We start from the raw sequence: 16,453 nt of genomic DNA on the forward strand, positions 1-16,453 counted from the left end.
AGTCTACCAATCAGTAGCTGAAATCAGCAGCCAACCGTCTCTTCTTCCCCTGTTTTTGGGAAATGGAACTTCCAATTCCAGCCACAGAACAGCTCCTGGGGTGCCTTCGCTGCCAGAGTAGGATGATCACTGGCCTCCGCAGCTTGGCTGTCAATTGCCCAGAGAGGCTGGCGCAGGTCCCACAGCTTCCTTCCTGCTGGAGGTAGCGCTGGGCTAGAGCTGCAATCTGACCTGGATGGAAAGAAGCCAGTCCCTACCAGCACTGGGATCTTCAGTCCATCCCGGTTCCCCCCATGCCAGGCATGGAGTTAAGATGGCAGCTACCGGCCTCCTTCTGACTTCAGCTGTTCTCAGGATTTTACTTTAGCCTGCTGAATTTACTCATCAGTAGCTGAAGTTGGTGCCCCACCGTCTCTTCTTTCCCCATTTTGGGGAAATGGAGCTTTCAATTCCAACCGCAGTAACAGCTCCAGAGGCAGCTTTGCCCCCAGTGGAGGATGGGCATCAGCCTCTGGGGCATGGAGTGCTCTACTTATGACTCTTCTCTGCAGATGGGCAGCCCCCTCCTTCCATTCCTCCAAGGATGTTGCAGGATGCCTTTCTGGCCTCCTGGAGCCCCCAAACAGGTGCTTCAGCGAGCTCCAGAGAGTTCTGGGTGTTTACTAACTGCCCTGTAGCAGGAGCTGACTCTAAGCGCTCCTTACTCCACCGCCATCTTGCTGGTTGTCTGTGCAAATAATTTTTAAATTGGATTGTTTGTTTTCTTAATTAGATTTTAGAGTTCTTTATATATTTTGGATACATTTCACAGTAGATTGTAGACATCAGTGTACCTTCCTCTAAATACTTCAGCATGCATATTCTTAGCTAGAGTTCAGTTTGTTTACCTACAATGAAATGCACAAATCTTAAGTTTGCATTCACCAAGATTTATGACAAATGCATACTACTGTGTAACCCAAATCACTATCAAGATAGGGAACATTATTCTATTGGTTTTACCACCCCTTGATAGTTGCAATCTACTGTTTGCAAAACAGTGCTCCAAACAATTGAAAGTCGCACAAGGCGAAGGGCAGAAACTCCTGTCATAAACAGGCTTTGTAAACCTCCTTCCCCGAAATACTGCCTCTGGGGCCAAGAGACAAAGTCCGTGCCTCACTTTCACCACCCCCAGACCCTGCAGCACCTCTGCGCTCAGTCCTCCCTCCCCTGCTGGGCGGTCGAGAGTTCAGCCCCTAGGGACACACACTAGGCCCTTAGTCACCTCCTCCCTTGCGGCTGCGGCAGGGCAGGCAGATACCGGCATGCACTGCTCGGTGGATGTGCTGGCACTGCTAGTGCATATGACCTTGTCTTACATATTCGAACCACTTTTCAGTTCCTAAATTAGGAACCGTTCCAACCTCTCAACCACCCCCGGAGGTAGAGGGGGATTATTATCCTAATTTGACCTTTGAGAAAATGGAAGCTCAGAGATGTGGCAGTTACTCGCCCAAGACCACACTTTGTGGCAGAGCTGGGGTTTGAACCCTGCTGTCCCGACTCCCACCAGCCCTCGTGAGGCTAAGTGGGCTCCTGTGGTTATTCCAGGGACCCCCTCACCATGGATAGTGTTTCCTGGGGAAGCTGCGTTCTCGGGCCCAGCCTGCCCGGACGCAGGGGCCACTCTGGGCTTGTTTCCAGGACGGCCTGACCCTGCTGCACTGCGCAGCCCAAAAAGGCCATGTACCGGTGCTGGCGTTCATCATGGAGGACCTGGAGGACGTGGCCCTGGACCACGCCGACAAGGTGAGAGCCCTGCCTGTTTGTCCTCCCCCCTGGGCTGACTGCACCCTTGACTGCGTCCTTTGAGCTATGGGCCCTGCCCCGGGGAGCTCCTGGTTGGGAAGTGGCGGTGGGTACGTGTGAGTAGGACATAGGTGGAGCACGGTCAGGTCCCTCCAAGAGGTCCTGACCCAGAACCAGACAGCTTCAGAGAAGGGGCCGCTGCTGCTCCTTCCTGGAGGAGGGGGCTTTTGGTGACTGACTGGGCTTTGGTAAGGTTGGGAAGCTGGGGCGGGGGGCAGGGGGACAGGGTGGCAATCCAAGTGGAGAGGAGAGCATCGCCAGAGCTTTAGAGGTGGAAAGGGCCCTTCGCGAGTGATATAGATCAGTGGGCATCTTGGGACCCCTCATGAAGTTCTTGGCCGCAGCCTCCAGGCCTCAGATTTTTCAGCAGGCAGCAGGCAGTCACTGAAGGATTTGACCGGTTAACGGCAGAGGGGCCCCAGCAAGTGGCTTTTCCAAAGGTTGAATCTGGGCTTTCCAGGTGGAGTGTGTGGAGAGGGGAGAGTGGCTGGGGCTGGAGAGGCCATTGCAGCATGGCCCAGGGTGGCTGGAGAAGCAGGTGCCAGGCGGGCAGGGCGGGGCGGGCACACTGCCGGGGCGTGGAAGATTCTCTCTCCTTCTTCTGCTCTGCCAGCTAGGAAGGACGGCGTTTCACCTGGCCGCCGAGCATGGGCAGCTGGATGCTCTGGACCTCCTTGTGGGCTCGGGCTGCGACCGCAGTGTCAAAGACAAGGTACCGGCGGTGACCGTGGGGCCCTGCCAACTTCCGGTCCTGGTACCTCACCTGTGCCTGCCCCTGAGTCCAGCTGTCTGGAGGGGGCAGGTGGCCCAAAGGCCAGAGTACGTCTTGTGCTCCTCCAGCAAGCATTTTACGGGCACCCGCCACGGGCCAGCCCTGTGCTCTTGGTGCCCAAGACATAGTTTCTTACTCAAGGAACTCGGCGCCAGGATCTTAGTAAAAGAGCTGTGGTCCAGGGAGGGGAGCAGGCATGGCCAGTCTGATTGGGGGGTGGTAGGGGCCTGGAGTGGGGTGAGCAGGGTTGCTATTCTATTGGGGATGTCTGTTGCTGGGGGCAGGGTTAGGGGGACGGTAGCCACACATCTAGTGGTATTTGCTTTCTTTGTATTTTAGCATTTTACTGTGGATAGGGCAAAAATAGGATGGGGCACCAAGGAGGAAGCAGTTCATTTAGAGTGGAGAGTTTTTGAGCAGGATTTCACCAATCTGAGAATGACCCATGTCAATGGGCCATTGCAAATCAGTGGGCAAAATATGTTGCAGCAAATTCTAAACAATGCTTCTGATAAAAGGATGAACTCCATCATTCATCATCTGATGATGCGCTTGGCCAGGATAGAGGGGGTTTTGTTGATCAGAGAGCTCACAAACCAGTGTTTTATGTGGAGCACCATAGGCTCTTAGAACCGGAAGCCATCTTCATCAGGAGCTAGTTCTACCTCCTCATTTGACAGATGGGGAAACTGAGGTCTACGGAGGGGGCTGCTTTAGCCAAGGTCGTGCAGCAAGACGAAGGTAGAACTGGGTTTGCGATCGGTATCCTGATGCCTAGCCCTGTGCACCTCCCCTCCCCAGGCTGACCCCTCCTTGGGCACTGACCCCTTGGGGTCTGTGCTGAATCCATCCACACTCATCTTCTTGGGGACAGAAAGGCTGAGTCAGGGTCTTGAGGATCAAGGAGGCAAAAAAATGTACGTAAGGCCCCAGCAGAGCAGGGACACCGAAAGTAGAAAGTGAGGAAAAGTCCAGCTCTCATAAACTTATCCAGAATCTTGCAATCAGAAATTTTTAAAAGCAGCCTTTGAAGTTGCAGACACATGCTGATTTTCAGATTAGTAATGTTCAGGGGGTCTGAATCCCACCACAGGGGCTGTAATGGTTGGAAGAATTCGAGAACCCTGAGAGAGTGAACGATTCCACTTGGAACAGCGAGAAGATGTGACAAGGCCTCAGAAAGGTGGAGATGCTGGGCATCCCCCCAGCTGGAGGGGCACCGGGCCCAAGGCCAAGGCCGCCTTCCGCCCAGCTCTCAGCCTCTAAGCATCCTGCTCAGTGCCCTGCTGGGGTCCGTGCCCCCTGCAGCTTCAAAGGGCAGGGCGTGGATATTGATAGCCCAGAAGGAAGGAGAAAACCCTGCTCTGTCCCGGTACGCTGCAGGCTGGGGCACGGGTCAGCCCCTGCTGTTCACCTGCCTCCTTCTTGTCTCTTTGAACACCGACTTCAGACCATGGCCACGTTTTCCCCAGCTGTGTCCTTGCTCACCACAGCGAGCTGACTAGGCCTGCCCTGTACGAGGAGAGGCGGGAGGAGAGGAGCAAACAAAGCTGCGAGGGGCGGGTTTAACTTCATTTTAATTTATTAATATAATATGATGATCATAAAGGGAAGTTAAATGCTTCATCTTTGCTCTCACAAGGTGGTACAGCTATTTTATTTCTCTATGTGTGGATATAAATTTTGACAGTCATCTTTTTCAGTATTTTAAGCACTGCTTTGGCTTTGGTGTATGTTCAGATCTTCCTTAGACTCTTCAGAGATTCGTACCTGAATGTGAATGTTTTGACTCCCTCCTCAGGAAGGTGATGAGACAGGCCAGGGTGGAGGAAAGAAGTTAGATGGATATGGGTTCGAATCCTGGGTCCGCCACTTTCTAGCTGAGATGCCGTGGGCAAGTTACTTTTCTGTGATGTTTTCGTCAGGTTTTGCTTATCTGGGTTATGTCAGCTTCATAAAATGAGTTGGAAAGTTTTTCCCTCCTACTTTGTTTTCTGAAAAATGTTTATGTAGTATTGCTATTTCTTCCTTAAGTGTGTGGTAGAATTCACCAGAGCCCTGGGGAGTTACTGGAAGCAGTGAGTTGAGGTAGATCTGGGGTCCCCAGGAGGGACTGGCTTTAGGCAAGAATGTGGAAAACAGTTTTTTTGTTTGTTTGTTTAAGAAGATTCTCCAGGAATGTGAGACCAAAACAGGACCCTCGAAAGTGCCCCTGGCTGTGGCTTTGGGGCACAGTTCTCAGGGCAGGGTGGCCCAGAGTCAGTTGTGGCAGTTTGACAGGGACTTGCTCTGTGACCCCAGGCACGTCACTTCCCCTCTCTGGGCTTCCGTTTCCGAGTCCGTAAAAGAAGGGGGCAGCTTCCGCGGTCCTCAGGGCCTGCTCGGGCCTGGGATTCTGGGGCTCTGCGGTCCGCGGCCCCCCAGGAGCCCTTCTGCCTGCAGGAGGGGAACACGGCGCTTCACCTGGCTGCCGCCCGGGGCCACGGGGCCGTGCTGCAGCGGCTGGTGGACATGGGGCTGGACCTGGAGGAGCAGAACGCGGTGAGTCCCCACCCTGCCCCGGGGCGGCCTGGGGATGCAGCGGCATGCACCCCCCCCCCCCCCCCCCCCCCCCCCGCGGAGCCAGTCGGCCACCCCCCTGCCGCAGGGCCCCAGCCAGGACGTGGAGGATGTGTCCTCAGGCCAGCAGCCCCCCAGGAAAGCCAAGCAGGCTGGTGGGGGCATTAGGCAGGAGGCGTTACGGAGAAGAGACACGCACAGCGTGCGGTCAAAGAAGGGAGAAGTCGCCGTGGCCGGGGTGGCCAGGGAGGCATCCCGGCGTCCCAGGGAAGCGATGGAGAGCAGGTGTGAGACGCTTGGGGGGCGAGCCGGAGGGGTGCAGCGCATGCTCCACAAAGAGGGACACTAGGTGCGGGGCTCAGGGGACCGCAGACACCAAGGCCATCGTCCTCCGCAGCTGGGCCGTGGGGGCTCAAAGACCTTGGGGCCGGGGCGTCCTCCCCTCTCGGGTGCGCCCTCAGCCTCCCCAGCGTCCTCGTCCCTCCCCGTGTGTTTCAGGGGGGTCTGACTGCCCTGCACGCGGCCGCTGAAGGGGTGCACCCCGACTGCGTGCAGCTCCTCCTCGGCGCCGGGAGCAGCGTGAACGCCCTCACCCAGGTAGCCGGGCCTCCCCACCACCGACCGCTGGCTGCCCGCGGCCGCCAAGCCGTGACTGTATCAGCAGTGACAGGCACAGTGGTTCCCGAGCGCTGCGTGCATAGAGGCTGGGAGGCAGCAGGCCCGGTTGGGCCCATGCTTCTCCACGGCTGAGCTCCGTGACCTCCGGCAAGTTACTTAACCTCTCTGAGCCTTGTTTCCCAGGTATACAATGGGGTTCGTATAGACTTATTTTTTCACATTGCTGTGAGGAATAACTATCTCATACAGTGCCCTGAATATACTAGGGGCCCAACCCCTCTTAGTGTCTTCTTATTGGACACTTGGTCATTCGCAAAGCCCCTTCATACCTTTTCTTCAGAAAAATTTACCCCAATTTACAGATGAGGAAACTGAAGCTTAAAGAGGTTCAGTGACTTTCCCAGGTTCACGCAGTGGGTAAGAAGCAAAGTGGAGTCTCAATAGTCTATTTTCCTGACCTGACTCAGAACTCACAGCCCATTAGGCTTGCCCTGACCAGTGGTGGGAGGTCCCTGACAAGGGGGCCCACCTGTGCTGTGGCCACGACAAGCCCTCAGAGGTGGGGCCTGGGCCGTGGCCCTGGATGGGTCTCTTCTCTGCCTCGCCCTGCGTTCCTCAGGTCTGCCCTGAATCTCCCCTCTGACCTGGAGAGGCAGGTTGTGGCCTTTCCGTAAGGTAGGGAGTTGGGGTTTTTTTTTTTGGTTGGTAGTTTTGTTTTTAATTTTTAGAGTAATGACAGATAATCTTTCTTGACTGGATGAGTGGCATCAGGACTGGAATTCCCTATTTGTTCTAAATTTCAACGTTATAGCAAAAATACTATTATTAATAACAATAATTAAATATAGTGAAAATCTAGTTTAAAAAACCAACAGGGCGAAGCGGCCATGGCTCAACCGATTGGGCTCCCGTCTACCATATGGGAGGCCCTGGGTTCATGTCCCAGGACCTCCTTGTGAAGGCAGCCTCACCCGCGCGTGCGGAGAGCTGACGCAGCAAGATGATGCAACAAAAGGAGATAAGCAGACACAGAAAAATGCACAGTGAATTGACACAGAGAACAGACAGCAAAACCAGCCTTGGGGTGGGGGGGATAAATAAATAAATAAATCTTTAAAAGAAATAACAACAGGAATTAAATGGTTAAAAATATTTAACACAAAAGAAGAAAAAGAAAGGAGACAGACAGAAAATACATTGCAACATAACAAACGTAAATTCAATATCAATATGAAACTCCTCTAAATGTGAATAATACTTTAAAGTCACAAAATACTTACTTGTAAAACTCACCTGGAGGGTTGAGGAACTACTCCTGCCGGCAGGCCTCTGCTCTGGTGTCTTCTACACCAGTTTCTCACCCAGCCCCTGAGGTGGCCCACCTGCCTGAGCCGTTCACACTTGCCTCAGCCAACCACAGACCTTGTCTCAGTCAGAGCCCGAGGGGACGGAGGCCCATGCAGAGGAGGGGAAAGGGAGAAGCTAAAGGGACCTGGGTGTATGGGGGAGAGGGTGTGTACCAGGCCTAGGGGATCCAAAAGAAGCGTGGCTTTGTGCTGAGGAAAGACACGATGCTCTAGCCACACAGGGGCTACAGGCTGGAGTTCCTCTCTCTAGTATGCATCGTTCTCCTTAAGTACAGAGCTATCTCCTGAGGGACTAGCTGGAGCCCGAGCATGGTCCAGTCAGGGCTAAGCGTGCACGGCGCTGCTCCCTTACACACGCAGACCTGTGCTGCCAGTCACAGGCAGGCCTGCACCGGCCCGGCAGCTCCAGCCGAGCCTGCTTGTGGAGAGGGATGTTTTCAAGCTCTTTGTTGGGCCGTGGAAGAGTGCTAAGAAGGTTCTGTGGGGCAAGTCCTCTGCTCTGGCCCGGCTAGGCTCCTCCTGGGACATGCTGAGATCAGCTCCAGCAGACAGTGTGTGCCCGAGTGGGTTTTTTTTTTTTTTTTAAGATTTATTTATTTCTCTTCCCCCGCCGCCTGTTCCTTGTGTCTATTTGTTGTGTATTCTTCTGTGTCTGCTTGCATTCTTGGCAGCACCAGGAATCTGTCTCTTTTTGTTGCATCATCTTGCTGCGTCAGCTCTCCTTGTGTGCAGTGCCACTCCTGGGCAGGCTACTTTTTTTTTGTGTGGGGCGGCTCTCCTTGCAGGGCGCACTCATTGCACGTGGGGCTCCCCTACGGGGACACCCCTGTGTGGCATGGCATTCCTTGCGTGTGGCAGCACTGTGCGTGGGCCAGCTCACCACAGGGGCCAGGAGGCCCGGGGTTTGAACCCTGGACCTCCTATGTGGTAGGCGGAGGCTCTATCAGTTGAGCCACATCTGCTTCCCCCAAGTGGGGTTTGTTTGCCCTGTACTGACAGACTTTTTATTTGTGGCTCATTGAAAACCATCTCCTCAGGGTCTGTGACCAGCCAAGGAATTTTGCAGGCTTTGCTCTGTATTCCAGAGTTTGTGGTGTGAGGGAAAGGAAAGGCTGAGATCCTGTGAGCTCATTTTCCTAGCCACGGGGCCTGGGCAGGTCATTGATTTCTCCAGCCTCAGGCTTTATGGGAATACTAGTCCCAGGTGGTGGTGAGACTTCGTGGAAGAACGAATTCCACAGGGCTTTGTATACCCCACTATGAGGCGTCCTTATGACTTTGCTTGTTACTTCTTCCCCTCTAGAAAAAGCTGAGCTGCCTTCACTATGCTGCCCTTCGTGGTTCCGAGGACGTGGCCCGGATCCTCATCCGCGCGGGAGGCTGCACCAACGTGGCTGATAACGTAGGTGTGGGGCCTGGACTGCAGGGCATCCCCTTCAGAAAGTGTGCCGGTGACTGCGCTGAAATAGCGCAGCAGGGAGAGACGGGCACTTCCAGGCCACTCATTCATCCGTGGGGTCTTACTGATGGTCTTTTATTTTTTATTTATTTCTCTCCCCTGCAACCCCCCCAGCTGTCTGCTCTCTGTGTGTGCTTCTGTGTCCGCTTGTGTCAGCAGCCCCGAATCTGTGTTTCTTTCTGTTGTGTCATCTTGCTGTGTCAGCTCTCCGTGTGGGTGGCGCCATTCCTCGGCAGGCTGCTCCCTCCTTCGCGCTGGGCGGCTCTCCTTACGGGGCGCACTCCTTGCTCGTGGGCCTCCCCTACGCGGGGGACACCCCTGCGTGGCGCAGCACTCCCTGCGCGCATCAGCACTGCGCATGGCCAGCTCCCCTCGGGTCAGGAGGCCCCGGGTTTGAACTTTGGACCCCCCATGTGGTAGGCAGATGCCTATCCATTGGGCCAAATCCACTTCCCTAATGATCTTTTAAATTACCGATTGTATTGGCCTCTTGTTAAATTTTGCCCTGTTTTTACAATGTAAACTATTATCCACGCAGTGCAGCAGCGCTCCAAAATGTGTTCGCTGGATGCAATGAATGGGGGAGGTTGTTGATGTGGGAGGAGTGGGGAGCGTGGGGTGTGGGGTGTATGGGAGCCTCATATTTTTTTCATGTAACGTTTTTTGTGATCTATGTATCTTGAAAGAAATACAATTAAAAAAATAATTTAAAAAAAGATTAAATGTCAAATAAATGCAAATTGTCCCTCAAAAAAATTTTTTTTTGTCCTATTTTGATACATTTAGAACCCAGGAGACAGTACGACCTTCATGCTTAAGGCACAGACTTTGATGTCAGACAACCTTGAACACTTAACACTGCCATGTGCAGTTCCTAAGAGCAAGGATATTCACTTACGTAACCATCTTAAGTTTAAGAAATTAACACTGATATAAAGCTTACAGTCTATATTCCAATTTTTTTTTTTTTTTTTTAAAGATTTATTTATTTATTTAATTTCCCCCCCTCCCCTGGTTGTCTGTTCTTGGTGTCTATTTGCTGCGTCTTGTCTCTTTTGTCCGCTTCTGTTGTCGTCAGCGGCACGGGAAGTGTGGGCGGCGCATTCCTGGGCAGGCTGCTCTCTCTTTTCACGCTGGGCGGCTTTCCTCACGGGCGCACTCCTTGCGCGTGGGGCTGCCCCACGCGGGGGACACCCTTGCGTGGCACGGCACTCCTTGCGTGCATCAGCGCTGCGCATGGCCAGCTCCACACGGGTCAAGGAGGCCCAGGGTTTGAACCGCGGACCTCCCATATGGTAGACGGATGCCCTAACCACTGGGCCAAAGTCCGTTTCCCTCCAATTTTTTCATAAGTCCTAGTAATGTCCCTTTCAGTCTTTTCTCCTCCTTTGCTAGAGCTCATTCAGGATCATCTATTGCAAGTAACTGTCATTGTCTCTTGACAATCCTTTTTTTCTTCTTTTATAATTGTGGGAACATATGTACATCATAAACTTTCCCATCTCAACCACACCTAAGTGTACCATTCAGTGGGATTAATTATATCCCCCATATTGTGGTACCCTTACCACCTTTCTTTACTAAAACTTTCCCATTTCCTCAAACAGAAGCCCTAATTCCCATTCTCCCCACTCTCTGCCCCTGGCAACTCTAATTTCTGTCTCTGTGAGCTTGCATTTTCTCCAATATTTTCTTTGTAGTTACCATGGGGCTTAAATGGAATATTTTAAATCTATAAGGATCTCATTTGCTTTGATGCCAACTTAAATAGTATACATAGTCTATGTTCCTATTCCCCACCATTCCACCACCTTTATGCAGTTCTTGTCATGAATTACATGTATATATATTATGAGTCTAAAACCACTGATTTATCATTACATTTTATGCATTTGCCTTTTAGATCCTATAGGAAATAAAAAGTGGAGTTACAAACCAAAAATACAGTAGTCCTGGCATTTATATATATATATTTAAAGATTTTTGTTTGTGCTTGCCGTCTGTTCTCTGTGTCTGTTCGTTGTATGCTGTGTCTGCTCATCTTCTTTTTAGGAGGCACTGAGAACCGAATCCAGAACCTCCCATGTGGGAAGGAGGCGCCCAATTGCTTGAGCCTGTCTGCCCCCTGCTCATTGTGTCTCCTCCTTGTGTCTCTTTCTTGCATCGGCTCACCATGCCAGCCCCTCACATCAGATCCCTGTCTTTCTCATCTTCTTTAGGAGGCACTGGGAACTGAACCCTGGACCTCCTATGTGGTAGGCAGCGTCCAACTGCTTGAGCCACATACTTCCCTGGCATTTATATTTACCCATATCATTACTCTTACCAAAGATCTTTTTTTCTTCCTGTGGCTTTGACCTATTGTCTAGTGTCCTTTCCTTTCAACCTGCAGTACTCTCTTTAGCATCTCTTGTAGGGCCAGCCTAGCGGTGACAAAGTCCCTCAGCTTTTGTTTATCTAGGAATGTCTTGATCTCTCCCTCATTTTTTGAAAGACAGTTTTGCTGGGTATAGAATTCTTGGTTGGCAGTTTTTTTGCTTTCAGCACTTTAAATATGTTGTCCCGTTGCCATCTTGCCTTCATGGTTTCTGATAAGAAATTGGCACAATCTTATTGAGGCTCACTTGTATGTGACACATAACTTCTCTCTTGAAGCTTTCAGAATTCTTTCTTTATCTTAGGCATTAAGACTGTTGATTCTAATAGGCCATGGCATGAGTCTATTTGGGTTTATCTTGTTTGTTGTTTGTTGAACATCTTGGATGTGTGTATTCATGTCTTTTGTTAAATTTGGGAAGTTTTCAGGCATTATTTCCTTGAATCTTCTCTCTGCCTCTTTCTTTCTTCTCCTTCTGGGACTCCCACAATGTGTATACTGATATGCTTGATAGTGTCCCACAAGTTCCTCAGGCTCTATTCACTTTTCTTTCCTCTTTCTGCTCCTTAGGCTGAATGATTTCAATCTGAAAGTTCTCTGATTCTTCCTTCTGCCAGCTCCAATCTGCTGCTGCATCCCTTTAGGGAATTTAAAATTTCTATTACTGTGGTCTTCAACTCTGCTTGGTTCCTTTTCATAATTTCCATCTTTCTATATTTTCTTTGTTCTCATCTATCATTTTCCTTATTTCCTTTAGCTCTTTGAGCAAAATTAGAGTTATTTTTAAAAACTTTGTTTCATGTGCTCCTCATTGATGGTTTCTAATTCTTTAATCATATCCTTTGCCTGGGCTATAGTTTCCTGTTTCTTTCTATATTTTGTAATCTTTTGTTGAGGTCTGGACATTTTGATATTTTAATGTGTTACTGCTGGAATTTAGACTCTGATGCATCTTCCCTTAAGCTTATATCCAGCTAGTGTTGTAAAAGAGCTTTCCTCAAGTGCCAGGAGCTAAGGAAAAAAAAAAAAAGAAAACACCTTTCCCAGTCTTTGCAGATTAACCTGTGGGGGGGGATCTCTTTCAGAGCTTATCCTTACAGCGATTTTAGAGAACAGCTTAGGGCCTTCCCTGATCCTTTCTGTCCATGCACCTTTTCCTGGACATGCTCAAGTAGCTCTAGGACTTCCCTGTTTTCCTGGTTCCAAATGTCCCCTCTTGCCTAGGAAGCCGCTTCCTTGCCATCCCAGGCACTGCACTGCATGTCCTGCAGCCAGCAGCAACCCCTTGCTGAGCAGCACGACATGCCTGCCCCTCTGCAGCCATGTGTGGGAGAGCTCCGTGAGCCGCCTACATGCAGAGCGCGTCCCTCAGGCCACCGCTAGGCTGATCAGGCCGGACACACACGCTTCCAGCACAAGCACCAGGGTTCCTCTACTCCCTCCAGAAACGAGGCCAGGGGTCCACACTGGGAGCACAGGTTGGCGCCAGGCCGAGCCAGTGAGGGCGGGGGGGAGAGGCAGCCAGGATGCCGCAGGTCCTGCCACGTGAAAAAGCCTGCTGCTCGTAAGGAGCCTTTTTCTTGATTTGGCACTTGCCCCGTTACTGCAATCCTTTAACTGTTTTCTGGAGCTTTGAGAAAGATGTTTCTGCCAGCTTTTGGTTCTTGAAAGTTTCTGTGGGGGGATGGAACCCTGAACACGTCTTTTTCTCTGACCTAAACTGGTGATGGCAATGGAGAGCATTCTTGGTGTGTGTGTGTGTGAGTGTGTGTGTGTGATTATAACAATTTTTCTGTAAACTTTTTACACTCAATATGTGAGCATGCTTTTCATAATAAATATAGCGCTATGCCGTTGACTTTATTGGCTGTTACTCTTCCACGGTGTGTGTGTCACCATATTGCCTAGGGGTGGGGTGGGTGCTGTGGCAGTATCTCCACTTTGTCATCTATAGACAGGGGACCCCTAGGGGACCAGTAAGGTGGCATCCTACAGCTTTGAGAGGGACCATGAAAGAGCTCTGGACTTGGAGTGAGATCTCTAATCTGCTCCTGGCTGGCTCTTTCATTCACTCATTTCATACACAATTAGTTATAAGGCACCTAGAAAGCCCGAAAGGGCACGGTCCTATTAATCATGTGTACTTGGGCAAGTCACTTAAGTTTTTTGATCCTCAGTGTTACCATTTGTAAGAGGAGAACACTAATAAGAATACCATCCCTGTAGACTTCCTAGGTTGCTGTGTGGATTAAATGAGGTATCAGGGAATCATAAGGGGTTATTGCTAGAAGGGACCTTCTCAAACATCACTTGCCAGACGAAGAGTACCAGTGAAGGGAATTGACTTGCCCAAGATCATACAAGTCCCTGGTGTAGCAAGGTCTTGGGTCTTTAGACCCCTTGAGGTCAGCTTTGGGTTCCAAGGTTTCAGGCTTTGGGCTGTAAATGCCTCAGGCCACTCATGTCGACTAATAAGTGAGAAGGGCAAACACAGAAGCACCAGACCCCTGCCTGCTCCCACCACCCAGCACCGGCCCACGGCCGGACCATGGGGAGGGGACCCAGTGTTTGATCTCTGTTCCCCCCCACAGCAGGGAGCCTCTCCCTTGCACCTCGCTGTGAAGCTCAACTTCCCCACCCTGGTTCGGCTCCTCATCGATGCCCACAGTGACCTGGATGCCACCGACAATGTAAGTGGCTGCAGAAACCCTCCTGGGCCCCCCGGAGCTTCCGGGCACCCTCCCAGCCTGTTGGGGCTGCCACTGTCTCCTGGCTTGACACAGACTTGGGAAATTTGATTGTTTTTTAGAACTTAGATTTTTTTAGATTAAAAAAAAACCTGTTTGAACATTTGTTAAAGGCAGCATCATTTAAGTAACCATTCCTTACTTTGAATCTTTTAGTTGTTTCCAAGTGTTTGCCATAATATAGATATAAATCATTGCAGTAACCATCTTCCTAAACTCAGTTTTTTCCTTAGGGAAAATCCCAAGGGCAGGGGTGACTGGGGCAGTCTTATCTAACAAGTGACTTCCGAGTCCTGACGTTGTGGTCCATCAGGAGCCCTGTGAAATCCTCATCCCCGCAATCCACTCTCCACCAGGTCACGTAATTCTCAGACGTGGCAAGGCCACGACACCTACTGGGAGTGGAGAGCATTTTGGCAGAATATATCCCATACTTGAAACATGGTCAGTATTTGCACTTCTGGGAATTGAGCCTCAAGTAATATGTTAAATATATTAAAGCTTCCAGCACAGAGATGTCCCTTGCAGTATTGTTTATCTGATCTCAATTTGAAAATTACCCAAATATTTATCAATAAAGAAGTGGTTAGGTAGATTACAGTATCTGCATAGAAAGGATATTCTGGAGATATTAAAAATGGTGTTTATCAGAGTTTATATCACATGGAAAGTATTAGGAAGAAAAATAAAATGCAAAAGGTGATATACAGGATATCTCAAACATGTAAAACCAAGAAACTAAAAGTGTTCAGCATTAGAGAAAAAAATAGAAGAAATACAGTAGGATGACTGCAGGGAATGACTTAGGGTGGTAGGTTAGTCTTTTTTCTTCTTTCTGCTTTTGTTTTTTTCCATTTTCTCTGGTGAGAAAGGTTTATGATTAACACACACCCCACACACCACCTGACTTCTTAGAACCTCTGTTAGGCCGGGTTGGCAGTGCACCCACCAGGCCCTGGCCTGACTCTGAGCTGTGGGCCACCTTACCTGTCCCCCGGCTTCTTCCCCAGAGGCAGCAGACGCCGCTCCACCTGGCCGCCGAGCACGCCCGGCAGGACATAGCGGAGATGCTCCTCGTCGCCGGGGTTAACTTAAACCTGAGAGATAAGGTGCCTGGTCTCACCCCCCAATCCCCCTTCTACGCTCCCGTGGCGCCTTCTTTGCCGAAGTCTGTAGTACAAATGCCTCCTTCCCTCTCATCCTTTATAGACCAGCTCAAAGGCAGCCTCCTCCAGGAAGCCTGCCTTCCCTCCGCACCTCTGCTCTCTCCTCTGCGAGCCCTCAGCACTTGGCCTGCCCATCTCCTGGCTGGGCCTGGTTATTTTCCGTTTCATGATTGTGAGCGCCTCAGTCGCCCCTGTGGGGCAGGGCTAGAGGAAGCTCCCTGGTGCTTCATACGGGTGGGGTGGCTACCTCCGCAGGTAGGCGGAGGTGCCAGAGGAAGTGAGCACTCGGTGTGAGGCTAGTGAGGGAGGGCCAGCCGGGGATGGTGCGCGGCAGAGCCGGGCAGTCCCTGCGCCGCACCTGGGAAAGGGCTCCCTGGCGGGAGCTGAGCTGGGTTTGAGAGCAGAAACAAGCGTCCCTTCTCACTACAGGCCCCTGAGGCGGCCAAGGCCGGCTGGCTTGGCTCAGGCCTGGGGGCCCGAGGCGAGGCTGCAAAAGGGGCACGGGGAGCCCAAGGCCCCGCCTCTCAGCTCTGGTTTCTTCACCTCCAAAATGGGGATGGTAACACTTGCCTGACAGGCGATGTTGAAGAGTTAGCGTGGGCTGAGGTTCTAAGCTTCCTAAGTGGTAAAGGAACACAAGGGATGGTTGTTGGAAAAATCATCTCGTTCACCTGGGACTTTCTGGTCTCCAGTGTAGCTGCTGGAAAGAGGGTCCGAAGTCAGTGCTGGAAGCCACCCCTCCTATAGAAATGCCTGGTGACCTGCAACCTTTTTTTGCTTATTTGCAGCAAGGAAAAACTGCCCTGGCAGTAGCCGCCCGCAGCAACCACATCAGCGTGGTGGACATGATCATAAAAGCCGATCGCTTCTACAGATGGGAGAAGGTCCGGAGGCCCCACGCCTGGCCTCTTCTGGCCGGGCAGGGGCTGGAAAGAGCAGTCTCTGCTCCAGGAGGAGCTGGCTGAGCACCCAGGCCCTGACCAGCCCTGGGGCCCCTCAGTTTCCGCATGGGTGGTCATCCCTGCCTTAGCTACCACCAGAGTTGAACTGAGGTCCGGGCCGGGCAGGCCCAGAACCAGGCGCTGCTCTTGTTGAATCCCAGCAAGTAGTGAAGCCGCTGCTGCTGCAGCTCCTCCTTGACGAGGGAATGAAGACATGCACAGGGGAAACGAGATGGTTCCATCTCACTGCCTGCTCCAGGTGACAGGAACTGCAGCTGTCCACGTTCAGGCAACTCTCAGAGCCCTGAAGGACACTGTGCTGGGAGCGATTAGTGATGTCTACATGGGATTGGAATGGAGAGCCCCGCGTGCAAGAGCCCGCATTGCTGATGCAGTTGTCAGCAAATGGGCATGCGGGTTTTTTTTGGTGTCCTTGAGGGTTGTTTTTATACACAGAAAATGCTTTTTGCATTTTCTTGCTTTTTAAAATATATTAAATTTATTAAGACACAAACTTAAAAACTTAGTTTCCTTTAACGTTTAAATTCATTTTATAAATATCCTGTTTATACAGCCGGGAAATTTTAACAATCACT

At 51.2% G+C, this 16,453-nt stretch overlaps 1 protein-coding gene across 8 annotated transcripts in view; it reads left to right on the top strand.

Moving 5' to 3' along the window:
• Positions 1–16,453, top strand: part of ANKDD1A (ankyrin repeat and death domain containing 1A) — a 59,002-nt gene that overhangs the window by 36,729 nt on the left and 5,820 nt on the right. For 5 of the 8 annotated variants that reach the window (XM_071214242.1, XM_058294341.2, XM_023587944.3 and 2 more), the window contains exons 5-12: positions 1,687–1,791; positions 2,465–2,563; positions 5,066–5,164; positions 5,681–5,779; positions 8,471–8,569; positions 13,595–13,693; positions 14,761–14,859; positions 15,705–15,800. In XM_071214242.1, coding sequence (XP_071070343.1) covers positions 1,687–1,791; positions 2,465–2,563; positions 5,066–5,164; positions 5,681–5,779; positions 8,471–8,569; positions 13,595–13,693; positions 14,761–14,859; positions 15,705–15,800 — 795 coding nt within the window. The remainder of the gene's footprint in view (positions 1–1,686; positions 1,792–2,464; positions 2,564–5,065; positions 5,165–5,680; positions 5,780–8,470; positions 8,570–13,594; positions 13,694–14,760; positions 14,860–15,704; positions 15,801–16,453) is intronic. The other 3 variants (XM_058294343.2, XM_071214241.1, XM_058294339.2) reach the window with 1 other exon arrangement.

The sequence above is a fragment of the Dasypus novemcinctus genome, chromosome 3 (genome assembly GCF_030445035.2).
Source record: "Dasypus novemcinctus isolate mDasNov1 chromosome 3, mDasNov1.1.hap2, whole genome shotgun sequence".
Taxonomy (NCBI): domain Eukaryota; kingdom Metazoa; phylum Chordata; class Mammalia; order Cingulata; family Dasypodidae; genus Dasypus; species Dasypus novemcinctus.